At 41.4% G+C, this 26,926-nt stretch overlaps 1 protein-coding gene across 5 annotated transcripts; it reads left to right on the plus strand.

Moving 5' to 3' along the window:
- The first annotated feature begins 1,028 nt into the window (after positions 1 to 1,028).
- On the plus strand, positions 1,029 to 26,926 carry arhgap44a (Rho GTPase activating protein 44a). Of its 5 annotated transcripts, XM_076883248.1 has the most exons (23): positions 1,029 to 1,348; positions 11,230 to 11,269; positions 11,945 to 12,064; positions 12,144 to 12,220; positions 12,375 to 12,486; positions 12,620 to 12,696; positions 12,804 to 12,918; positions 13,101 to 13,169; positions 13,776 to 13,857; positions 14,116 to 14,243; positions 14,385 to 14,496; positions 14,923 to 15,004; positions 15,178 to 15,258; positions 15,738 to 15,851; positions 15,946 to 16,037; positions 16,872 to 17,055; positions 17,900 to 17,917; positions 18,026 to 18,214; positions 19,355 to 19,867; positions 21,446 to 21,591; positions 21,701 to 22,102; positions 22,752 to 22,803; positions 23,827 to 23,916. In XM_076883248.1, the coding sequence occupies exons 1-22, from the start codon at positions 1,296 to 1,298 to the stop codon at positions 22,757 to 22,759; spliced, it is 2,814 nt and encodes a 937-aa protein (XP_076739363.1). In that variant the 5' UTR covers positions 1,029 to 1,295; the 3' UTR covers positions 22,760 to 22,803; positions 23,827 to 23,916. The 5 variants fall into 5 exon arrangements, with proteins under 5 accessions (XP_076739363.1, XP_076739361.1, XP_076739364.1 ...); XM_076883246.1 differs by lacking the exon at positions 22,752 to 22,803 and having other exon boundaries at positions 23,827 to 26,926; XM_076883249.1 differs by lacking the exon at positions 22,752 to 22,803 and having other exon boundaries at positions 21,701 to 21,775; positions 23,827 to 26,926.

The following is a 26,926-nucleotide window of genomic DNA, read 5'->3' on the forward strand; positions in this document are numbered from 1 at the left end:
GACTAATAAATATGCATTTTACATTTGCAAGTTTTGGATTTATGTGATAAACTCAGCAGACGAGCATGCACAAAAGACAAGTACAGCTAGTCCAAACATTTGAGCTCACACATCATTTTTGTTTGAATGTGGGACGTTATGATGCTAACACTGTTATTTCACACTGCAGCTGTGAAAATTTTAAGTGGTTTATAAAGCAAGACTGCTCCCTTCTGGACAGTTACCCTAAAAGCAGCAAAGAGCCCATAACACAGATGCAACAAAGCCTATGCCCTTACTTTTAACTTTCACAAAGGAGACAAATAGAAAGACCCCTTCATAGTTGATATTTTCAGTTCTGCACTCCAACCAGTTATAGGACAGAAAATATATTTCAGAAATATGTGTGTTATTCTTAGTGTCATTAAAAATTACATTATGAGCACAAGAACTTCAGTCAAAGTTTCGTATTTTTCACGTAATAATTAACTTTTCCCCCTTAATATTATAACTTAATACTACATGTGCCATGTAGTTACATTGCACTGGCAAACAAATGACACTAGATGGGGATGTTGTGCAAATGCAACAAAAGGGTGAATTGGCAATGTATTGGCACATAATGGACATTAGATGGGGTTGTGGCCAAGGCTGACTTACAGTAATTGAGCTATTAGTGGAGGTTTGAGTGCACGTTTCCTTATTGAAACTCCTGTAGCAGCTTAATTTGCCATAAGGGTAAAAATAAAAATACAAATGAATAGTAAAATTTTCTCAATCAATCAACCAATCAATCAGTAATTAACTGGGCTTCCCTTCACGCTTTCAGTGGACCAGTATAGGCAACCACTGATATCTACAGAAACACACATACACACATAAGAAATAAATACAAAAATGCAAAAATGAATACACATTTGATCCGTTTAAGCCTAATAGCTCACAGGAACCGGCAAGAATAGAGTCTTTATTCAAGAGTCAGCCATAGATACACTACATTTCCCACACTGCATTGCTGCGCAGCCGCTACTTGTCACTGCTGTCGCTCCCTGCCTGTGTGTACGCGCGGTGGACTGGTCCAGCATCCCTGCGCAGGCAATGGAGCAAATATAGATGTGCAAAAAATATACATATATCTATCAATTGAAAATATGTAATCGTGGAATACTTCTTCGGTGCTGGCAGCTTGCGATGAGGGAAAGGGGGGGAATGGGAGATTGGAATTTGTGCTGCACCTCTGTGGAGGATGGAGATATGTATTGTGAGAAGTAATGCGGAATATTTCCCCTCGTAGGTGCTAACAGAGAAAATACAAGATGAAGAAGCAATTCAATCGGATGCGACAGCTCGCCAACCAAACGGTGGGAAGGTAAGGAAACCGTTTCCGTGCGCTATTGTCGCGACTGGCCAAGTCAAAGAGAGGAGAACCCCCCTGCATGGCCCCAGAAGGATGCGAATCGGATGAATGCAAACAGACTTTCATTCTTTAATTTGCCCCTTTTTTCCCCTTTTTGCGCTTTTTGCTTATTTACTGAAGTATATTGTATACCTCATGTTCAAAACGCCCTAAGTGTTCTATGCGTAATACCAACTGGAATAGGCTACCGCATAGGCAGCGTGTAGGCGCATTGCCACAGTAGCTCCAACCTGCCCACGGAAATATGTTAAATATAGAAAATCACAGCGACATGGACCATCAAATAGTGACGACCCAATTTTTATGACAGAGTATCATCGGTGGAGTTTGACAAATATGGCATTGCCAAGTTATGTCGTGATTAAAATAGACTCCTGTCACCGAACCTGTCGATAGGTAAACGTGATGCAGACGGATGCAGTGTGGGCTGCGACGTGAGGGGAAAATGAGAAAAAGGCGCAATGTTTTTATTACGCAGTGATATCAGCTGTGAGGAGGGAAGCACCTCTTAGGCGTGAGTTATCCACTCCGTGAATTCCTGAAGGTCGTGATCACGCCTCCCTGATGCGCTTCTGGAATGATATGTGTCAGTTTAAATGGACGGTTTTCCATTCCACTGAACGTGCTAAAACTAAATTAGGGGTTTCTGAAGACAGATTTCCACCTCTGTCCTCACCGTCCAATCTTTTCATGTTCTTGCTCTGCTTCTGAATGGTTCTGAAATCCGGTGACATTTTACACCGATCCAGTGGGCTTATCAGTCTTCCCCCACCCTCTGTGTTCAGGGAAAGCAGCTTGTCCGCTGCTGGGCCAGAAGGTGTTCTCTGCCCAGCAGGGGGGTGGGAGGGGAGGGATTAGGACCAGGAGGTGTGGGTCATTATTATTATTATTATTATGCGGAGGGGCACACATTGCAGGCTGTGTTGGTGCTATCATTTTTGTTTTCCCCATAGGTCATACTGCTTTTTCTAGCCTCAGTCTTTTTTATCATCATTTCTTCTAGTGACTCATTAGAGTGTTTGTGTGTGTGGGTGTGATTCTGGATATGTGTGTGGGCAAGCAGGTTGCAGGACTTCAGATGGCCACAGAAGATATGGCACTTTTCCTTTTATGCATGTGTACGTGCACATATACAGCTTATTTAATGCAGATGGTCCAAGTGGTGCTAGTGTAAGTAGAAAATTAGCTCATTTCTGGGGCTGTCTAAGTTGGTCTGTTTGTACCACAGTGATAATGAGGAACATAACTCTCCCCGGACAGCCCTGCTGGGCTCTTAATAATAACAGTGGTCCATAACAAGAACTGCCACTCTCAAACCATAGTCAGAGATTTGATCTTTGGATCAAGAAGTAATGGATCTGACCCTGTGGTGACCTTGAACAGTGTCAAACACTGGCTATGCCAATGGAGATAGATCACTATCTATCTGGAAAAACCAAATCTAGCAACTAATGACCCGATCATGCTGGTTTGACGATCATGTTTTGTTTGTTTTGAGGTTTCTTTCGCTAGAAAAGAGCAGGTGTCTCCATTCAGTAACTATGTCTGTATTTCTCCACCACTTATAATTTGAAGGATTTTAAGAGGTGTATAGAGGTGCTGAAGCATGGTTCATTTGGAGAGCTAAATTTAAACAGCTCTTATTTAGATTAAACCGCGTAACATAAATGTTTCTTGATATTACCACCAATAAAGTAAACACGTATGCTGTATGCATACACTATGTGTGGATCCAGGTGTTCTGCACCTACATGCCTTAGAGTGTTAGTGTCGGACAGTGGGAAAAATGTGTACATATCACAAATGTGCAGATTTATTGGACTTTTACAAGCATTTATACAAGAAACAGTCTTATCATGCCAATGTCATTTTGCTGCTCTTCCTTGCACACTGCTCTTGCAGAAGATATACTATTATATAGTGCATTAAGTAAAATGGACTTGATTTAGCTTTACCCCTGAGCTGTCTTTTAATTCCGCTGGTTTTGTCCTGTGAGTAATGCAGGGCTCCTATAGGAAAGAATAAAGTGCCAAAACAGTGAAAACAGGCTTCATATTAACTGTTCTGCTGACTCAAGCTTTAACCATCCTCAGACTGGAGCAGGGTTTCTCTGTGGGTATGGCCTTTGGTCCCCCTGAAACTCAGTGCTCTCTTTAGATTTGATAATACCAGTGACAGGTCCTGTTACTAAGAATATGTAGAGTTACATTTTATCATTTAGAAACAAGATTTAATAATAAAATTATGCTTTAGTTTATTTATTGTAGGTTTCTTTATTAAGAATAGACTCATAACTCATATCTTTTTAATAACTGTTTTTTACTATATCTGCTCGTCTTTTTGTCTTGTATTGGCATTTGTAATGGCAAGTCTATAATGAAGGTCTTCTTTTAGCTGGGGGTTGGTGTTCAGGTGTGCTGTGTCAGCATCCCTCTGGCTCTCCAAGGCGGCTGCTGCTGCTGCTTCTGCTTCTGCTGCAGCTTGCCTGGGTGAGACCCATGTCATGTGATCACCAGCTTGACCAATTACCTCTGTGGAGCAAAAGGGTGTGCAGCCATGCATACTTTAGTGCTAACAGAAATGTGTTTTGGTACAGCAGGAGAGACCTGTATTATAAATATTATTTTTGGACATTAACCTTTAATTGAGATTTTAGTCTCCGTGAAAACTCTCCTGTACTTTAGTGTTTGCGTTTGTCTAAAAAAAGACATTCTAATTTTTTGGTGTCCTTACAGGAAGCAAGCAAAAGATTATATTGGTTCATCCAGCTCCCACCCTTCATTTCTCTTGACCTATTTCTCTATTCCCAACTCACTGTCCTATGTAGGTCTAGGACAGACTGTTAAAAAGATTCTATGATTCAAGACTGTAAGAATATGATTTCCTGCACAGTAACATTTACATATAGATACAAAAAAAAAAAAACAGGACTATCTCATTCCCTAACACACCCACATTCCATCTTTGCACTCTGCTTCTGCCACCTTTGTGGTGTTTGCAAATACCTCTATGATAGATGCATTCTTCTTACTTGTGCCTTCTAGCTCACCAATCCACAATGCAATTATCTGAAAATGGCAGTCATTTGTGGGCTGCTTTCTCTTTCATGCATTGTCTCTTACTCTGTTTCTATCTCTTTTCTGACGCAGTAGGCGAATGAATTATTGTTAAGCACGCAGGTGGCCGATTTACAGATTGTGGATGTGGAAAATGTCCACATTTTTTGAAGGTTTCAGTCCCGTTATATCTGGTGTAACACTAACACAGAATTTCATAAAAAATAACATCATATCAACAGTCAAACATGGTGGTGGTTAAACAGTGTGATGCTCTGGGGCTGCTTTGCTGCTTTAGGAAATGGTCGACTTGATGTAATTGATGGAACCATGAATTCTGCTGTCGACCAGAATATCCTGAAGTTAAATGTCTGGTCATTAGTTCATACCCTGAAGCTCAAGCACACTCGGCTTATGTAGCAGGACAATCTAAAACACACCAGGAAGTCCACATTTGAAAGGTTTTTGAGTGACCTAATCGAAGTTTAGTACTAATATTAGGTTGAGATATAAGCTTAAACAAGCTGTCCACGCTTAAAATCCCTCCAATGTGGCTGAGTTAAAACAATTCTGCAAAGAAGAGTGGGCCATCATTCCTCCACAGTGATGTGAAAGACTCATTGCCAGTTATTAGAAACGCGTGATTGCAGTTCTTGCTGCCAAGAGTGGTGCAACAAGTTATTATGATTAGGGCTCATATTATTGTTTTACACAGGATCAGGTAGGTATGGATAAGTTGTTGTCGTTTTTTCCTTAATAAATGAAATCATCATATAAAACAATGCATTTTGTATTTACTTGAGTTATGTTGGGTTTTTCTACTATTGAAATTTGTTTGATTATCTAAAACATCTAAGTGTGACAAATATGCACAAAATAAATAAGCAATGAAGCAAATACTTTCTCACTGCACTGTATAAAGTAGAGAGAGGAAGGGGCAGAAACAGCATTGAGCACTAATATGTAGCTGACCATATTAACACTGAAAACAAATTACTGTTAGAATAAGAAGTAGGTGTCTGTGCTTGTTTTTAAATTCAGTGCAAGATTAACACATTCACACCTCTTGGTGAGAATGTGTGCCAGGCTCTAAAAGGGCATATGGTCGCTGACAGGTAACTTGTTGCATGAAAATGCAGCGTCCCCCACCTCTCAGCTCTCTGTTCCTCCTCTTAGCCTTGATTCTCTGGGTTGGAACCATAGAAATCTTGGAGCAAGTTGCATTCACAATCTGATTCACTGCTGTTATTGTCTTTTTTGTAATCATTTCTAGCTGAACATGGAACGACATTATGGTGTTATGAATTATTATGAAGCCATCAACAGTCAGAAGTGAATCATTAAGTGTGCGCTAGATCATGCGAGAGCCGTTGCTAAATAAGTGTAACCCTCCCATATCCCCATCAGTGCCTTTCAGAGACAGCATACTACAGGGTATGGTAGAGATAAAGAGCCTTTGTCAAGGGGCCATTTTGGCCATCAAAAGAGAGATGATGTAATATCAGAGAGAAGCGCTGTTTCTCCCTCTCCATGTCACTCGTGTTGATTCATTCAAAAGACTAACCTCTTAAAGAGCCCCTGTACTAAAGATCAACTAAAAAACTCGGTACTGATTTTTTATTTTTTTTTGTTTTTTTTTTAAAGAACAAACAACAAAACTTGCAACATTTTGAAGGAGATTGATTAATCCCATCAGATCCAGATTCTCCTGTGGAGTTTTATTTTCGTTTTGTCCCTATTGACCTGGCTCCTGTACAAGTGATCATGTACACAGCAGGGTGGCAAATAGAAGAACTCACATGATAATAATGGTGTCACAGAAATTCTGCAATATATCACAAGACAATCTTCTCTGATACATAATGAGATCTGTGTAACTGAAGTAATTTGCCCTAAATTGGTTAAAAAAAAAAAAAGAAAATAAAAGAAAAAAAAAGAAATAGGGATTGTGTATTTATTCACTGCGCTTTAATGTCAGTGTGAGCGTGTGTGTGTGTGTGTGTAATGTCATTATTGTTCATTCCAGTAATGTGTCAGTTGAGCTAATTAGAGATCTGATTCGCTTTCCACCACCATCCACCATTTTCCTCTTGTGAATATCTTCTTCTTCATTTAAGTTTCCATTCGCATTACCCTCATTTATCTGAGAGGCCTCCCCCCACAAAAACCCGTAAAATAGCAAGTCAAAATGTCAGGGAAGCTGTTTAACTGTTTAACAGCGACTCAATAACTGGATTGCAAGAGAAAGCAGTAGAATAGCATTGCTGCATCAATATTTTGACGTGACATGTCAAAGTATTAGGGTTGACCCAGGCTGTTGCTCATGATATCATCTCCAACAGGGATGCAGAGAATGAATCACTAAAGGCTAAATTTATGATGATACCACTGTACATAAAGTTCTCTGGTATATAATTCTTAGTAGTAAACTGCTATAAATGAACTGGACAAGCTTGGCATTGTTAAAAAGAAAAACGAGACGGGTGACTCCCTTTAAGCATGCTCACTTCCGTCCATTCAAGAATGTCAATAGGCTCAGAACAGGAAGCACTGATCTACTAATAACAACTTCCTGTTTTATTTACCTCTTTTTCCCCTTTGCTTTTTCCCCTTTGCTGTTTAATCATTCTCCAGCTCCTTTTTTTTTGTGCACAGCAAATATAGTCGTTCCTTTGCTTTGGTTGCCTAGAAACGCTCATTTAGTATTAGCTGTTTCATCACATTCGTTTGACTCTGCCAGCGCACATGTTACATTTCCCAAAATGGTGAAGAAATTTATAGCTTTAACAAAAAAGGTGGCAAAAAAAAGGTTTCATTTCTAAGTAAAGGATTGTTTTGACCTTTGCTGCTTTGTCGTAGTTTATTGTTTGCTTGCATTTGAAGTCATTTAGCTGCTGTGTGTGTGTGTGTGTGTGTGTGTGTGTGTGTGTGTGTGTGTGTGTGTGTGTGTGTGTGTGTGTCTGTGTGTGTCTTTCGGAAGATGACAAGTGTAAAAACACAGTTAAGCCACATTGTTGCGCGCCTTTTTGTCGAAATTATTCAGCGCACCATGAATAAAGTTATTAGAGATAACTCAGTGCTTGTGTTTCCAGTGAAACATTACTGAACACTGCAGGCTCTCACTCTCTCTTTCATTCACTCCTTCTCTGGACGCATGTGTGTGTGTATATGTGCATGCCTGTGTGCATGTATGTGCTCACAGTTGCATGCCTGACAGAACTGTGACCTAGTTTAGTGGACAACTACAGTAAGTGGGTTTTTCTGTTTTAGTAACCCCGTATCCCATCGCCTGCCCCGCCTCATCGTTTGGGTAGAAACCAACTGGGCCTTTAGATGCACGATGCAGGTCTAGAGAAAACAAAAAGCAATCAGTGGAGAAATATTCACGGAGCATCTCAAGCATAAACACCATTGTGGGTTTTTGTGTGTGTCATTGCTTGTGTGTATGTATATAACTGACTGTGGATCTCATGCCAGCGCTCCAGGGTGTGTAATGCCCCGCTGAGGCCCAGGGCCACCATTCTGCTCCACTACCCTCCCCTAGCAGTACAAGACCTAGCATCCAGTGTAGCTCTTCCAGGCCTCAGAGTAGGGGCCTTTGTTAGCCATGCTAGCAGTGTGAGCAAACCAGATAATGACCTTTTTTTTCCTTTTTGTCCTGCTGAATCTCAGACAAACTGAAAGTCAGCAACAGCCAGCAATTGGCTCGCTACCAATGCAATATGTTCTAGACAGCGGCTGCTTCTTTATTCGCATTTTGATTATGTCAGCATGGATTATTTATGCTTTCATAAACCATGCTCAGTGCTGGGGGGCTAACGATGCAGCTGTCCAACATTGACACAGCTTGAGATAAAAATATATAGATGCAAGCTAACATTTTAACTGCAACTTAACAGAAATACAACGAATTATAATCTCTGAAACCTTACAAATATGTCCTAAACAGACCTTACCTAGACTTTTATTCAGGTCAGCTCTTTGCTAATGTTCCTCCCAGATGTAGAAAAAGTTTGTCATTCTGGCAGCTGATCATCTTGCGCAAATATTGTGTCAACTCATTTATCTTCCTCCGCTCTCTGGGATCGTTCATGTTTGCATTGCTCCGATTTGAAGTCCTTTTCACCAGTGTTACATTTTGCATGCAAGACTGTAATAAATGTCTGCAATTTGAACATTACTTCATTAACCTGCGTATTTTTAGATGACTGTGCACGTGTTTGTATTGAGTCATCACCAGTTCCAGGTAAAGGAATGCCTGCATAGTGGCAGATGGTTGGCATAAACCTGGCAACGTCTCCCTTTCCCTCCATGAGCATACCACCTGCGAGGTTGCCAACTCTCCCACGTCTTTATTTTCCTCCCAGGTCTCACTTTGCACGATATTTGCTGAGAAGAACATCTCTCCTCACCTCTAAGCTGTCCCTGAAGCTAGACTTACATCAGGTTCGGTAGGGCCAAGAAACTTCAGTACCCCCCAGTTTTCATGCCTCGACAATGCTGCTTTTTCTCTGCATCTTCGCAGCAAGATTATGTGCGATGCTGCTTTCCTAAGAGGAAATGCCACTCTCTGAAAACAAACAAACTCATAGAACAAGACAGCGCTGCCTTTGAAGATAGACTCCAATCTGTTTGATGTCTAGGTCATAATAGCCACACCGCTTGCGGTCCTTGAGGATGCTAGATGTCTATGATTTAAATTGTTATTGCCTCCTTTTAAACAACAAATCCAGTCAGCTGATCAGCCTGCAATAGACAGTGGCAGTGACAATGCAGAGCAACTACCTACTTTCAGTACATAATACAGTCTTGCATGGGAGGTTGTTTCATAAACCATGGCATTTCAGAGTTTTTTTGTCTGGTGGAGTGTTCAGCAGAACGGTGCCAAACTTTAGTGTGCTGCTTGGGTTATTTTTGTCCTCCCTTTGTCATGTAATCTGCAATCTGCGATCGCAGTTATCCTTATAAATCACGCCAGAAATCTCTTGCTTTGCTATCTTTCTGTCGCTCTCTCTTAGACATGCACACACACATTTCCTGTATTTTGCCTCCTAGCTCATTGAGTAGAGCAGTTTTCCGAGAGGCTGGCTGTGATTAGATCCACTGGTACATGATTTGACCCAGTTCCCATGGCTCCATGCTCACTTTTTTTTTTCTCTGAGGCTGGAGATGCTAATGTCTCAATAGTTCAGCTTTCTGTTATTGGTAATGTGTAAACAACTGTGTGTCAACATTAGACACTTTTTAGTCATTTCATACTTTGCCTCTTTTTAGCAACAGTTTTAGAGAGCTGTTATGTTGCCTGTTTGATAACATACATGAAAACAGCATTTTGGTAATATGCTTCTGAATTATTTCCCCTGGCTCGTGACAATTATTGCACAAACCAAGGTCCTTTATATAATTTGCTTTGCCAAGATAAATTCAGATTCATTATTTGCGGTTGGCATGGGCATAGTCTGGGCACAATCACAGGAAGAGGCTGTGTGTACAGGAAGGGAAGTCCCAAGTAACTGTGTTCTGCTGGGGATCTCAAAATGCCTCATTTTAGGAGGTCAGATGGTCTGCCCGATCCCTGTTTCTTGGCAGAAAGCATATGTTAACCTCCACATTAGGTATTCCTTATATATTGTTTATATATTGCATGCATTAAAGTTTGGTTGGTGTCAGATTCTGTAATAGTTTACCACAAAAAAGAAAATGTACAATAAAATTGTTCTTAGGAGACAAGTGGCTATTCTGTCTTTTCTTATAGGATCATAAACGGCATGTTAAGCTATATGGAAAATGTCCTTGCTGACTAAAGTCATAAAATGAAAGCTGATTGAACTGAGCTGACACCATGTATTTGTAAAATCCAGTGGTTTGCTCTTTTCTGAACTAATGGCTCTTTCACTTCTCCGGATGAGTAGCTTTATCTGCTTCATCTGCTCTGCAGCCCTTTCCTTCAGTCTTTGGCTCAATCCCCATCTGCTGGATTTTTAGTAGGATGTGATGCAGTGGGAATTAACACATTTGAATCGGCGGCTTTAATGTGCTGTTGTTATGCATTGTTGAAGATGATAACTTAAAGAGACACTTGCATTCTTACACAAACTCACCCACTTACACCAAAGAGGCAGGTGTGCATGCGGCCTATAAATTTTGGAGCATTGCCACATTGGTAAATGAGCCTTCTATACCCACAGCATTTTGAGAACGACACGCAAGAATTGTAAAATGTGTTAAATTATTCAAAACCAAACTGGCATGTCATCAAGAACTTAAAAAGGTAGCATGTCTGATGTTATTTCTCCTGTGTGAATCAGAAACTGTGTGATTGTGGCAGCTGTTCTGTGTGTATATGGAAGCACCAAGATGCCGCCTACCCAATGAAGAGCATACCAAAGCTTCGTAATTCTTTGTGCGCATTGTGCAATAATTCCTTTCATTTGTTTTCATCAGAAAACAAAAAATAACATAAAATAATACAAGGAAGAGAGAAGCCGAATACTTTAAACCATGGGTTAGTTTCCCAGTGAGAAAGTTTGCTTCTCTTTCTTGAATGCAGTGTTTAATATATGAAATTTAATAAGCTCTGCATAGGAAAGATGATGAATGAACATTTTCCAAGAATTTCTGCTATCTTGCAGTAATGTTTTATTGGTCTAGAATTGATTCCCATATCTTTCCCTACATACTGATAAAATTGCCACATGCAATCATGTTTCTGTGGATTTAAGAATACGAAAGAAAACGTATTAATATATATGTTTGTTTGTTTTTTTATCTTTACAGAGCAGAAAAAACAGAGGTGTTGAGCGAAGACCTTCTACAGGTGAGCTGTAGATGTGTATGGGAGCTGTGATGTCAGATGTGTATATATGTGCACCTGTGAACAGCAGTGAATTATTAGTAGTCTGTAATAAATTGATAATGATTATTAAACATCAAAAATAATGTCCGTCAAAATCACCACATGGTACATTGGGAACAATGTACTTTAATTGCTATATATTCTGTACTTTTTTTAAAGTGCACTTGAGTCACAGTTCTGCCAGCTTTCCAAAGTGTTTTTTATTTGTATTTTTTCTTTGGACATTGGCTGCTTTTTCAATTATTTTCAGTCAAATCCTCAAACATGACCATTTTCAGAGGATTTCTTTTTTTGCTTCTTTGTTTTCCTCCCATCATGCCCAATCGGTCAGGGCTGAGGGCTGCCCTTTTATTATTTTGACACAGAACAGAACCAGCCAAAATTCAAAGAAGAGCTCTAAATGTCCTTCAAGAAGCCCAGAGAACTATTCCTGAAGACTAATTGAAGAAATGGCAAGAAAGCTTGCCTTTTTTCAATCCTTTTTTAAAATATCACAGGTTTACTGTCAGTATGTACCGTGAAGAGAGAGCAGGTGCTGATTCATGATGCTGCGTTAGAGCTGACAGTTATGTTGCATCTGTGAGGATACATGTGTGCATGTAAGCACATTCACCTGCTCTGTGTGTGCTTTCCCAGGTGGAGAAACGCCTAGATCTGGTCAAGCAGGTGTCACACAGCACTCACAAAAAACTGAATGCCTGCCTGCAGGGTCAGCAGGGGACTGATATGGAGAAGAGATCTGTAAAGTCACCTTCTGTGAGTACGGGCGTCAGTCCTGCTGGCAACTGTTGAAGTTTACAGAAGTGCGTGTAACATTTTTTCTATGTACCGTCAGAAAAAATTACCGCTTACCATCCTGGCACAATGCATGGAAGAAGGGGCTGCAGTGTTGGGGGAAGACTCTCTCCTGGGGTTAGTGACTACTAATACGCCTGTGCTTAACTCACACACACACAGAGTCATCTTTAATTACAGATTTGGCAGCTGAATTCTTCTCTGTCCTTATTATCCTTGTGTTTAATTGTATTTGATTGCTTATGACTTTGTGCTTGGCTTTTACCAACAGAAAAATGCTGAAGCTCTGTGGGGAGACAGAGGAGAAGCTCGCCCAGGAACTCATTCAGTTTGAGTACCAGATAGAGAGAGATGTGGTGGAGCCTCTTTATGTCCTTGCGGAGGTGAGCAGATAGTGTTATTTTAATGTACCAGTTAAAAGTTGCATTTTGGTGTTTTTATTTCCATTGCTATTAGCAGAAACAAAGTATAATGAGTTGACTGTTTTCATATTAACTCCTTGGATTTTTTTTTCAGGTGGACATTCCTAATATCCAGAAACAGAGGAAGCACTTAGCTAAACTTGTCCTGGACATGGACTCAGCACGAACAAGGTGAACAGTGTTCAAACAGTGAGGCTAAAACCTGCTGTGGTTAGTGTATTGCTAAAATAAAAACTTGGAATGTCTAAAGCAGGGGCGACTGCCTCATTTACCCACAGATATCAACAGTCATCCAAGTCATCCAGTCACCCCAGCACTCTGCAGCCCGGTGCCAAGTCTGAGTCCCTAAGAGAGGAGATGGAGGAGACAGCCAATCGGATGGAAATTTGCAGAGTGAGTCAACGATCAGAGCTACGTGTATATCATGCCTTCATCCAGCTACTTTTGCCCTCCTCTTTGATTTATAACACTTGCACATGAATCAGACACAAATGGGCCACAGTCATGGAATGATATTAAAGTTCTATCTATGATGTTAGTGAGATTATTTCCTTAAGACGATTTTTCTTTTTCAGGATCAGTTGTCAGCAGATATGTACAATTTCATGGCCAAAGAAATAGACTATGCAAACTACTTCCAGACGGTAAGTCAAATATGTCATCAAATTGGCAAATTGTTTTGTTTTTTGTCTTTTGGTGTAAGAGTTCATTTACACCAACAACATTAAATATGGGAGCTACACAACTGCTTCATATCATGTAGGTCCCACTCATGTTGTCACTTCTAACCTGTTGGGGTATGGACAGGACATGTGGCATTAAAACTTGATATTTTGGCTCCTTTGTGATCAGGCCTTCTCTGGCATATCCAGATTAGGATTCTAAGAGGCTCGGTTAGGTCAACGCCTTGGTGTCTTTGTTGTGTTGATTAAAACCATGTCCGAGCGGGTTTGTTATTTGGCGGTGAGCATTGCCCTACTGGTTGAAGCCACTGCCTTCAGGGCATGTCATTGCCTGAATTGGTGGGTGTGGTTGGTGCGCAGCGATGAGTACTACGTGTCAGTGAATGAATGAATAAGACGATGAGTGTTGCTGTCTTAACCTGCCGGACATTTTAACGTTGCGGCTGATAAGAATCAGATTTTTTTTGCGTTTAAGCACAAGCTGTAGTAAACACTGAAGATGACTTTAAAATCATAATTGTTTGGTGCATTATCTTATATTTTATTTCCCCCTGCTCTCCTCTGTAGCTGATAGAAACGCAGGCAGAATATCACAGGAAGTCATTAGAGATTCTTCATAGTGTCCTACCCCAGATTAAAGCTCACCAAGGTGAGTCATGCATTGTGTCAAGAGCTATGTGTGTGTGTTTGTGTTGAGATCTGCTCCATTTCTGTACCCGAAGGAATACCAAGATGATCAGTAAAGAATACACTAATAGGCCTGGCATGTTACATAACAACATAATTAAGGAACAGTTATGCACCTTGATATTTAATTAATGGTTAATTTACAATTGCTAGACAAAAGACATGATGCATAGGGTTGTTTTTATCCACGTGTGATTCTGGGCACTGTTTGGTATTGCAGAGGCGTGGGTGGAGAAGCCGTCGTATGGCAAGTCCCTGGAGGAACACCTGACTATAAGTGGGAGAGAGATTGCCTTCCCCATCGAAGCCTGTGTCACCATGTTGCTAGAGTGCGGCATGCAAGAGGAGGTAGAAGAAACGCACATATACATGAATCACTTGTCCATAATTAACATTTAATGGAAATATTCAAAATCTGCGTTGTGTTCCTGCTCAGATGTGTTAGATATGATAATTACACATCACGTGTTTCCTGTGTGGGGGCTGTAGGGCCTCTTTAGAGTGGCTCCATCAGCCTCCAAGCTGAAGAAGCTGAAAGCGTCCCTGGACTGTGGAGTTCTTGATGTGCAGGAGTACTCCTCCGATCCACACGCCATCGCAGGTGATCTACGCCCACATAAATGCATTGTTCAAAGCACATTTCCATAACAACAATCCCAACTCTCTGTAATTGTTAGAGGCTAAATTGTAAACAGCCAATTATTTTCACTCCATGATCAAAAGTTCATTTGTAAAAAGCTGAAGTGTTTGCAGTCTTTTTTTGGACATAATGCACTTTGCAAATGTGGTTCTTTGGAAAATGTCTTCTTCCCAAGAGCTTTCTCTTCAGATATTGCTGTTCATTTCACAGATTAGCATGAAATCTGTGTTGAGCTGTCTGACTTTGGCAGATGCACTAGCTATGAGGGCCTGCTAGAGGGGAGTAGAGATATGGAGCATGGGCTCGCCAGTAGAGAGAAAACAACCCTCCACTTCTTTCAAAGAGCTGACCAGTTTTTACGCTGTCCTTGTTTTTTTAATCCCACAGGGGCCCTGAAATCATACCTTCGTGAGCTCCCAGATCCACTGATGACCACTGAACTTTATGATGAATGGATTCAAGCCTCCAAGTGAGTTGCTGTACTCTTAAGAGTATTTTCTCAAATTGTGCCATTGGCAGTGATTAAAAATAGAAACCAGTTCAGCGTGTTAGTACAGGGCCCCTAACTGTCAAAAAGAAAAATGATGACATTTATAAAGAAGTAGAGCAACAGTAAACCGTAATAACTTTATATTTCCTCAGCATTCAAGACATTGACAAGAGACTACAGGCGTTGATGGCAACATGTGAAAAACTCCCCACAGACAACTTAAACAATTTCAGGTCAGTTTCTTTCCCTGATTTTCTGCCCATTGATTTGCAGGATTGCACATGTTTCAGTGTAGCCTTACTATCATAAACAAGACATTAGGAGATCAAAAACCGGGAAAGTATGTAGAAACAAAACTGGACCACATCCAAGTGAAAATCCGGGTGAAATCCTTTCAAATATCTACTCAACTTGTGCCACCTACAGGAAATAATATTAACAGCAGGACCAGCAACTTTAGAAGTACAAGAATCACTGACAAGAAAATTACTGTAATGTCTTTGCAGTACTCGTAGTTGTACCTCCTGCAGGCAATAACTCATGCTGTTTTACAGTCTTATTTACTGCCTGCAGGTGGCACGTCTAATATTGCTGCTATTATTTTTTTTTTTACTTTATAATCAGTAAATGGTACAAGCAGACATGTCACATCTAACCAAAAACAGTGGGTTATACTTTTAAAATGCACAGTTAATTTTATCCAATCCTACAGATATTTGATCAAATTCTTAGCCAAGCTGAGTGAGTATCAGGATGCTAACAAGATGACTCCTGGTAACATGGCTATTGTCCTTGGACCAAACTTGCTCTGGACACACAATGAACCGTATGTATTCTTAAAGCAACTAATAATTTTATTCTTTGGATTTAAACCAACGATTGAGTGACTCTGCTATAGCTCACTTGTCTGCTCTATCCAGGAACATGACAGAGATGATGACGACCGTGTCCCTACAGATTGTTGGCATCATCGAGCCAATCATTCAGCATGCTGACTGGTTCTTCCCTGGAGGTGGGGATTACACACTATGTATGTAAAATTGTAACTGCGCTGGGCATCTTATCTGTTTTCTTGTTTAAATTATATCATTGTAAGTAACAATTAGGGGATTTGAGATGATAAAAACATTGCCCAGAACAAAAAAGTGTTTAGCTTTATTCAAATGGACATAGTTTTGCATGTCATAATCATGCAAACATCTCAAAAATCATATGGTTGCATGGCTATTCTCCCCAGCCTGATAATACAAGACAATAATGATACAAACAAACACCATACAGCAATACAGCAAACTGACTAACCCAATAAAAAACATACATAAACATACTTAACAATGGACAAGACACTATGGACCCTTAACAAAGGTAATGCCTGTTTTTTGTCACGCTTCAGAAATAAAAGAACCACTGATGTTTCATATTTCTGTATGTTGAAGGGACTGCAAGAAACTCACTCTGGTGATATTTAAATGTATACATCTTTTTTTTTTCTTTCATTTTTGTGGATTTGAACAGCAGCACCTGGTTGGTGTATCAACTACTATTATACATTGATTCACAGCACAGTGCAATGCTGATGTTGCAGCATGTGACTTAAATTGAAGATTAACTGTTATTGATTGGATGTTCTCTGTAGACTTTCATATGCTAAAAAAGCATTAAAATGTCATTTTAGTACTGTATTTGTTGCATAGCTTAATCTTAATTTTATTATAGTTATTTCAGTTCTTCATACTAACTGTGGGTTTTTTTGGAGTAATTGTGTGCACTCAAAACGCACACAATTCTAAACATTACTGTAAGTATAATAGACTACATGCTGATGGTGTGTCTGCTTCTGCCTCAGAGATTGAGTTCAACTTGACAGGCAGCTATGGAAGCCCGATCCACACCAACCACAACTCCAACTACAGCTCTATGCCCTCACCAGACATGGACCAATCCGATCGCAAGCAGCAGCACGATCAGAGCCGACGCCCACTGAGTGTCGCCACTGACAACATGATGCTGGAGTTTTACAAGAAAGATGGGTATGATGCCAAGTGCTCACTTCTGCTACCCACCTCTCACTCTCCTTCAGTCTCTCTCTTTCCACCCACGCCTCTTCTCAGGCAACAGATACTGAATTCTTATATTTGAGGAGAGCAGCGTTTGCACATTAAGATCCTCCGATCTAAAGTTTTCATTCGGATGAGTCAGAAGCCTTCATAAGCAGCACAGAAATCAGTTTCTTGTTAAATATCTTATCTCACCGTAATATATACAGGTGTATCTTTAATTATCAGGATTCATCAAGAGAAGCCTGAAAACTGCCCACATTTAAATACGTAGGGCTGAATAAGTTTGAATGGCATGGTCTCTATGGCAACAGGTTTCTGATGGAGAGCTGCTAGGTTTTTTTCTTCAAGAGGAAATATTTCTCCAATCCCATCCTCCCACACCCAACTCCTCGTTCACAGTCTGGATTGCACGTCACCTGGCATGACTCATTCACTGAGACGGTGGAATATCACTGGAGAAATTAGAACCAACACCTTGAACAAAACACCCCAATCAAGTGAACACAAAGGATGTAACACTAAAGGCATCAATCTAAATTTGTTTAAGCAACTATTCAATGTGGGGGAGAAGCCTGAGCTTTTCTTAGACTATAAAGGTTTAATTGGAAGAAATAACCCTCTAAATGGCATTCAGCAGATTAGCACATACTGGTTATATGACCTGACTTTCTCTCTGAATCCCTTTACTGTTCCCTCTACTCATCTCCCTGCCATAATCATTGCTTCATATCAAATATTAAACATTTTGTGACCCTTGTCTGCATTACTTATGACCTCATGTCACTTTTGCCTCTCTTCTCCCTTACTAACGCAGCATTAGGAAGATACAAAGGTATTGTATCATTCCTTCTTCCCACGACTTCTTTCCTTACTATCCCCACTTGCCTCACATGAGTTTTGCTGATGTCACACATGAGTCTGTACATGTTTTTGTCTCCAGTATGGGCGTCAGGGTTATGGATACCTCCTGGGTGTCTCGTAAGGGTTCATCCACCCTGGCGCGTAAGGCTTCCTCCACTCCTCCAGGCATGCAAGGCCCCGGCTCCCCTGCAGACACACTCATCCCCGAGCAGCCCGGAGAGCTTGCCATCTCTCCGTCTGCCACACCTCCACTTGGAGAAAGGGTTTGGTAAGTCACCGTGGAGACCCTGGCCCTCGCTTCTCCATGCATCCACCCGTGTTCGTTTTTATTGTCATCACCATCATTACCATCATCTTGCACTGGTTCTTGGCCGTGTTAACCATGCTTCCATTCATATGCAATGCTTCCATCTTTTTTTTTGGAGTATCTCCCTCAACATGTTCATGTCGCATTCTGTTCTGAATTTGTTTTCAGACATCACACATTCTTAGAGTTGTCCTTGTGTCCATTTGTCAGGTCACTGTGGGTAAAATTTGCCAAAAAAAAAGCCCATTTCTTTTCAAATCTGAAGGATTTTAGTCCTAATACTGTATAAACAAGTTTTGTTTATCTACGTGACGCAAAGCTTCAACCTGCTAGTTGTTGCGTGCATGCTAATCTATCCAATATCCCATTGTTGTGGCTTGGCTTTCTCAGCTTTGGTCGTGAATTAGTTATTTTTCTGTTGACACGCAGACTGATTTCACAATTTCTTTGGTATCATTATCACAATTAAACACATGAGTAATCACCTCATGGTCACTGGCTCTGCCTATGTGGCAGACAAGAAATATTATGGCTTCTGGCTTGGCTGTCTTTCTCCCCCCCACCCCCATTTCCTGTGGCTCTTTCAGCCTTTGAAAGGGTTTTGTGTCTGTTTCACACTGCCCTGGGCTGACTGCAGGACCTGCGATACAAACAAGTCATATAGGATTAAGGCGGGTAGGGCTTCCATATCCAGCAGTGAGGAGAGTTTCAGTCATCAACTCAACTTGGTATTACTGAAAGCTGCAGACCAGCACTTTGGTTCCAGAGAAGGATCCTCACAGCTCTATGCAGTGTGCAGACACAAGGTGATCACAGAGGGAGTCCTACACACTGTATCATTTTTTCTTTCACAATGAAACTTAATTTTCTTTGCTATTTCTTTGTGCTTGTCTTTGTATTTGCAATAAGCTGACTGTGTACCCACTGCCCACCGCAAGATGCAGCACTTTTTTTTTGCCAACTGGTTTCGGCTTCGAACTGACTAACACACTAACACACCTTAATCATCCAAACAGCTTGTCCTATATCGCTCCAGTGCGTTTCCCTGTTCAGTCAATAGAGCTGTTTCTTTTGTGCTGTCTATTCTCTTAATATCTACAGCTCAGACAACGTGTCGCTCAATCGGCCGGACACCTCTCATGCCCACCCGCCCCCAGGGGAGGACCGTCCACCCCCCCCTTACCCCACTTCTATGTGCCACACTGCCCCCCACCACTTCTATCCCAAACCCCCGCCCTGCGCTCGCCCTGTGGCACCAGGTCCAGAGTCCCAGCCGCCTGGCTCACCCCCACCCCCAATGCGCTGGTCTGGCTTCACTCCCCCTGTTCCTCCCCCTTCCTCCTCTTCTTCCTCCTCCTCCTCGTCACTTGACATCAATTCGAACCCCAAACCTAGCTGTCTTCACTTCCCCAAACACAGCCCGCCTGGTGACATGTCGCATGCCCCCCCACAAGACACTAATGCTTTGCCCCTCTACGTCAAAACCCCCTTGGTACTAACCCGTCATGACCAGAGCCTTGGCAACCCCCCTAGCCTCCCTTCATCCGTGCCCCCGCCCCCGCCGTGGGCTGCCTGCCCCTGTGCCAGAGAGAGAGGACCCCCCAGGCTGACTAGGTAAATACAACACACGCCTGGCCACTATGGATGCATCACAGAGTGGCAGCTGTATTTCTCCTTTAGCTCGCTGGCTCATATTTTTTCTTTTTTTCTTTTTTTATTACCTCTCCCATCAAATTGCATAGCTGAGATTCTGTAACACACAGGTTGTCTCAGGATGCCTGTCAGCTGGGTTGCCTAGCAACCAAGGATGTTACTGGCTTATATAGCGCTCAGTTTGTTGCTGTTATTGAGTAGATGATAAATACACAAGGAATGGCTTCGAACTAGAATAGAAATGTATTTATTGTCAAGTCTGCTGCAGTTTTTCTACTAACCAGCACACAGTACATGAAAAACCTCTTCGTTTTTTTTGAAGAATTTTAAGGATTTATGAGATTAGCAAAATAGGAACCCTAACAGTGCAGTACCTCCAGCTGGACCCAAAGTGCTGAGTTTTACAGTTTTGCCTCTGATAGTTTCTTGAGTCAGAAGTCTTTGGTGCTACTACCAAACAGGACGGTGTGAATCATTACACCAAATCTCTGTCTGTGGTCAGAACTTGTTTTTTTAACACTTTTCCTGTGATTTGGAAAGCTGATGACCTGTGGTTCGGAAGTCTGCTGAAGATGTACAACTAAAACGAATACCATTTAATTAGATGGCAACTTTAAATGGCACTTCTATAAGTGTGTTATTTTTTGTTTGTTTGTCTGTTTTTTTCTTACTTGTGGTGGTGGTGATGGTGGAGGGGGTGGGGGGGTATTCAAATGGGTCATGTAAAACAAAGTTTCTAAACCGTTTTTAAGCAATTATTTGTTATTGTTGTTCATGCAGTTTATTTAGAGTCACTCGACTTCAGTTCATTTATGTACTCAGTTAATACTTTGTCAGTCATATCTAGTTGCATGAAGTGTCTCTCATCTATTTTGAGTGTATTGTCACTGTCCAAAGACACATTCAATCCGTATTCACACCCTGTTGTTTACTAAATCTGGCAAACGTTCTGCAAGCCCAGGTGGAATTTTTCTGTTTGTTAATCACTCGTGAAAATGAATGTCACATCCCAGTAATTGAGTTTCTTAGCACATATATAGTCAATATACTGGTATTGCTCAATTATTTTTTGAAGTGTTTGTCTTATTCTTTTCTATAGTGTAGTGGTTTACACATTTGCCAAGCAACAGAGCCATGATTCCTTTTAAGAGGGAGACAGAAATCCTCCAGGGATGCATCAGGAAGGGCATCTGCTGTAAAAATCTGCCCAATCAAATATGTAGAGCTACCTGCTGTGGCAACCCCTTGTGAATAAGGAAACACCCAGAAGTAGCTTTTGTTGCAGGGGGATTGAAAGCATCTGCATCCATACAGAATATTGTGCACCAACTTTTTGTAAATCTATTAAAAAAATAACAAACAGGTGTTGAGATTTTGAACTGCTTTCCTTGAGATTAGAAAAATGTTATTAACAGTGGAAGCAGCCATGTATATGATGGTGATGATGGTGTAGTGACTGTAAATGTAGACTGCGATGAGTCCAAAACACTGTTTATATGTTTATATGTTCACATAATAATATATATCCATCCTTTTCAGTTCATTGAAGAGTAAAGAGCTTTCCCCTGTAATTGGACACAAAGCCATCCAGGTCGCAGGTCCAACAGTACCCCCCAGCAGTAGCCCTCAAAGCAGCAGCCAGTCTCCCCACTCCACAGAGCACAGTCCACACACCCTGCGCAAAGGTCAGGGCCTCAGTAATATGTGCTTTCTTTGACATTGACATTGAAGTTTTAAACATGTCTTATTCGTATTTCCACAGGTAACTTTAATATGACTATGGTGTGTTAACAGGTTCCAAGAAGTTGGCTCCCGTGCCTCCTAAGGTCCCATACGGCCAGTCTGGAGGGATGTCTGACCAGTCCACAGGTCAGCCGTCACCAGTCAGCCTGTCCCCTACACCTCCTAGCACCCCTTCCCCTTATGGACTGGCATGTCCTCCAGGTCAAGTACCACCGTCCTCCCCTGGGCAGACCCCACTGGGTACACCCCACTCTCTTTCGTCCCCGCCTTCCCTGACGGGGACACTCACCAAGTCGCGGCCTGCCCCTAAGCCCAGGCAGAGACCCAGCCTGCCCCCTCCTCAGCCACCCATAGCCCCTCCGGGGCTAACTGGCCCACCTGTGGCCCCAGTCCCTCAGCCCATGGAGCAGGGCCTCCTGGATGGACTGTCTCCTGGGGAGAGCATGTCTACAGGTAAACATCAACCCTTGGCAACAACACCCCCACCGCCACCCCCACAGGTGGGGCTGCAGCGGCCCTCTCTCAGACTCGCTGTGGCTCTGTCCAATGGAGACGGTGGACGAGTGTAGGACTCTGTAGAACCTGTCACTGTAGACAAACCTGTCCCCTTTACTGACTGCTCCCAAACAAATGTCCGAATGAATACAAGTTGCCTTTTAGACACAGATGCCTGAGAATGATAAGAAAATGTAAATATTAGCATTTCTTGTGCTACTGTAGTAAGGAAATCTCTTGAACAATGTATTCATTGCTTGTGTTATGTGATGATGTTTCTGGGTAATGTGTGGAAACATCAGAGAAGCATAGCTCGTCCTGCTTGTATGAAAGTTGCCATTAGATTCATCATGTGCTCTCTGTTTATCTGTGTTACCCAGACCCCCACTTGGCAGAGGTAGGTCAGAGGCTTACACAGTTCACACCAGTCTAGCATCTCTTACTGGGTAGCAGGAGTGGAAACCTAGCCAGACAAACCCAACGATAAAGCTACAATATGATGTTCTCAAACTGAGGTGCTCTGTCAATATATATACACCAGTGATTTTGTCACTTTGTTATATTTATCATTCTCTTGTTCCCCCTGCTACTATTGTGTACTTTGCAGCTGTGTGAGGCCAGGGATTCAGTGTGGGCTAAGTGTGAGGGGGACTTTTAGGGTAAGCCAGACCGCCCCCGCCCCATATACTCCATCTCACTGCCTGGCCTCGTACCGTGGATGCCTCTGGGGTCTCCTGCAGCCTGCCTCAAACATACCTACCCTGTAATGCCCAATCATAATCCCCGTCCTTTTTTAGCAGGTTGGCTGTACTTTCCTTGCACTGTCTTCAACCAATAATGCACGGCTTAAGGACTTCCCAGAGTGCATCACACTGCGCTCACATTGCAGATGCCATTGCTTACAACGGTTTCATCTTAAAGCCCCTTTCCTTTTGTTCCCCATTCCCAGCCCTATGCTGGCAGACATCTCCAACGCCCCTGCCACTCGTATCAGGGGGGTCACAGGTAACCCCCACTCCTCCTTTGGCAGGTTCATCGCTTTTTATAACCTCTGCTTCCTCTTACTACACTGCCACACTCCATCTCATTCCGACACAGGAGTAGCCATCCGTCTCTGTTTGGATCTGCCGCTTCCATTAAATGGAGCAGCACGTAAGAGTATCTATATTCACAGCAAATACTAATTTCAGTCCTCTAGAGATCTCCATTCTTACTTTAAGCCCACTTGGTGTCTTGGTGCCATTTTCTTTCCAGAGAGTTCCACACACATCCTGTTGCCTCCTTGATGTTTATCTGTCCACTGTTGTAAACATGTAATTTGTCACTGTGCAGTCATTTTGACTTGTTATTGTATTTTATCTGACAGAATATCTGTTCTTCCTGTCTCAAAAGACACAAAAGGCAGCGACTCGCTACACTAGCCTCTACCAAGTTTATTGACATAATCAGCACCACACTGTAAAATGTGAAGCACACGTAATCTACTGATTCCTTCGATCATATGCCACTTACCATGAGTTCAGACTCAAAACAATTAATATTATTTCTGCTCTCTTTCATTTTTACACTCCATTTTCATTGTCATATTGCCCTCTCCTCCTCCTCTTCCTTTTCCTGGTGCTCATTATCACCATCCACACTATTCTGCTCACCATACTCACCTTTCCCATCCTCACCATTAGATATCTTCAATTATGAAATCCCTTCCATCAATGTCAATCTGGACAGCCTCATCGATGAGTTCAGCGGTGCCCCCTGCAGGAGGTCCATGGCAGTGACAGATCCAGAGGGGGATGGTGTGCCTGAGGAGGAGCCCCAGAGCACCACTCTATGACCTATCACCCATAGGCATCATTTCCAGAACCCCTATGGCTGTACATACTCTTTAACTGTCTCCGCCAAGGCCCGATGGAAAAACACTGGCCGCACCATTGCCAACCAGAAAATGAACCCTCCCTCACATCTGCTACAGGCTGCAAACAAACTGAACTTTTCCAACTGCTTGCTAGTAAATTAGTGTGACTACAACTACCAAAAGAAAAAAGAAAAAAAAAACACACCAAAATGCCATAGTGGAGGAACAGTTGCCTTTAGGAGGAAAGACTGGAATTTAGATGAGTATTGCATTAAAAAGATTTTTTTTTCTAATTTCTTTTTATAGCTTTGCTTTGTCGTTTAATGCAGTGGTCTGTATTTCTGTGTTTTCAAGTTTCTTTTTGCCTTATTAGAACATGCAATCAAATTGCAATATGATATTTGCAAGTTGTACAATATTTGGTTAGGGAAACTCAGAGCCTGACATGGTTTGGAGCAAAGCCCATCCTCAGGGTGAAACGGAAACACGGAGCGAGAGCGTAGTCTGATTTTATTGCTCACAGGGTATTCAAGCTTTGTGCACATTAGGAATATGCGGAGCCCCAGAGACAGGCTTTGCATGCCAGAGTAACATTTAACGTTGTTTTTCTTAGTGCCACTCCCCATTTTAAATTCCCCTCTTCTGTCGCAAGTACAGCTACAGTGCTCTGTCTGAAATTTACCTTTAGGTGAACTCACTTTAACTCACTTTATACCAGCACAGTAAGAGAAGAATGTTATTATGATTCAAGTTTTTGTACTTCTTGCATCCATTATTTATTTAGAAAGCACCACGACGTGTTTGCATGACAAGCCAATATCGATCGACCTGCTTCTTACCAAGGGCCTGAGAATGGCAGTGCTTTATTTTGTGCGAGTGTTACTGTTGTTGTTCACACCGAAAAGTAACTTTAGTTCCCACCCCAGTGCTGTAACAGTGAGTGATAACGGATGGATGACTACACTGCCTTTAGGTTCGTATGTCTTTCTCTTTTAACTTTGTTTCAAGTGCTTCAGGTTCAGTGACCTTTGACCCCTTGTGTAAATACAAAGACTGTACATAAACTGATGTATATAAGCTGAGAGGAAAACTATATGTAAAATGCATATCTTGAATATATAATAATGATATATGTGCTGATATTTATTGTGTAGAAAATGTAATGATTAAAAATTTGATGTTATTTTTGTCCCGACACACAATGAACAGGTTTACTGTAGAGTCATAATTTTTTCACTTTAACACCAGGTAACTATGATGCTGCAGCAGAAATGCAGAATGTTTTTTTCTGCTTAAAGAAAAAAAAATCAAATGTGGTCTTTCTAATTCTTCCTCTTAAGCTTTGACTTCAGGCATGCTAAAGGCCGAAGGAGTTGCACACAGATGCCATCTTCTCTTCTTTTTTGTTCGACTCAGTGATTTGTTTGCACGGGCCATCTAATGAATTCATAATGAGGACACATTTATCCCCTAAACTGCTGTTGTTAGTAGTAAAATTGGCGCACGTTTAAATTTGAAATAATTGCCCTTTGCTGTTATTTTCAGACAATTAATGATACAAATTTATCATGTAACAGATGCTGCAGTGGTAGTATAATTTCCTTCAAATATTCCGAGTACAATAACGTTGTCAGTTAAAGTGCAATTACAGTGTTTACTCATCCACGAGAGTCCAAAAAGTGGTCAAAGTCACCTTTCCCGAACCTGCAGAAATAAGCCATTAATTTCATTTGAAAGCCTTTTTGATTATAATTATTATTATTTTATGTGTGAATTAATCTCTGCCAAAATTAATTATAGATTATTCTCACTCCAGAAGTAATCAACTGTATGCCTCAGTGTGTGTTCTCAATGGACTTTGTTTATGAAGATTTTAGTGATGTTGATTATATTGATAGTTGTGGTAATTGTATGACAATTGCAAGTGCCCTCACACCGGTTGTTATTTTGGAACTATAGACATAATTAATGTGTGCTAGAGGATTTAATTTTCTGTGCTGGATCCATACATTTATACAAGGAGGCAGGTTTGTTTCTGAATGTGACTGACTCAGATCTCATATAGCAGGCTACCTGATTTTGTAATACCTAACAGGACAAGTAAGAGTTAGCATTGGACAGAAGGTTGATTAGGGCCTTATGGCATGTATTGTTACCAGTACGGAGCAGCATAAATGTAACGTTTTTGTGAATCATTACTGGAACTTGGAGCCACTTAAAAGCATGCATATATAGGTGTAATTATTATGTCGCCAAACAAGGGAAAAAATCTGTACCCTTCCCCATAACACAAATCATAATTGTTTAAAAGAAATATTACGACAGTAAATTAACAGCAGATTTCAAGTGCATATCCATCGGTTGCAACAAAGTTGCATAGGTTTATCATTTAACTTAAGTTGGCCTATATTTCCTAACTCACCTCATCATCAAGTATGTTGAAAAAGTAAAGCCCAGTTTGTTTGCATTATTTTGTGTGTGTGCATGTGTGTGCGTGCGTGCATGGGTGAGAGGGTGGCGTGAAAGAAAAGCAAAAAAAAAAAAAGGAAAATGTGAAAATGTGTTTCATGCATGCGCTTAGATAGTGTTTTGATAATCCATGTTTTCTGTCGATCACAATTTTCTTTATGGATTGTAAGAAGGACCATGAATAAACTCTAAGCCTGTAGATGGACTCTAGAGAATGTGGATCGTTAAGACAAATGGTCCTTTGTGGGTTTCAGAGCAATACGGTGGAGGAGTAGACGTTGTCTGTGGATGTACTGCCTCCTTCTGCTTTCACTACTAATGTACAAAAAAAACCTGCTGCTTGTCAAGCCCACCCGTCCCACCCCTTCCTCTGCTTAGCATATCAAGTGGAACACAGTGTGTACTGTGAAGCCTACCTGCAATCCTTATCAGAATGTCAGAAAGAAATATATATATTA

Source organism: Maylandia zebra, linkage group LG4 (genome assembly GCF_041146795.1).
Source record: "Maylandia zebra isolate NMK-2024a linkage group LG4, Mzebra_GT3a, whole genome shotgun sequence".
Classification (NCBI taxonomy): domain Eukaryota; kingdom Metazoa; phylum Chordata; class Actinopteri; order Cichliformes; family Cichlidae; genus Maylandia; species Maylandia zebra.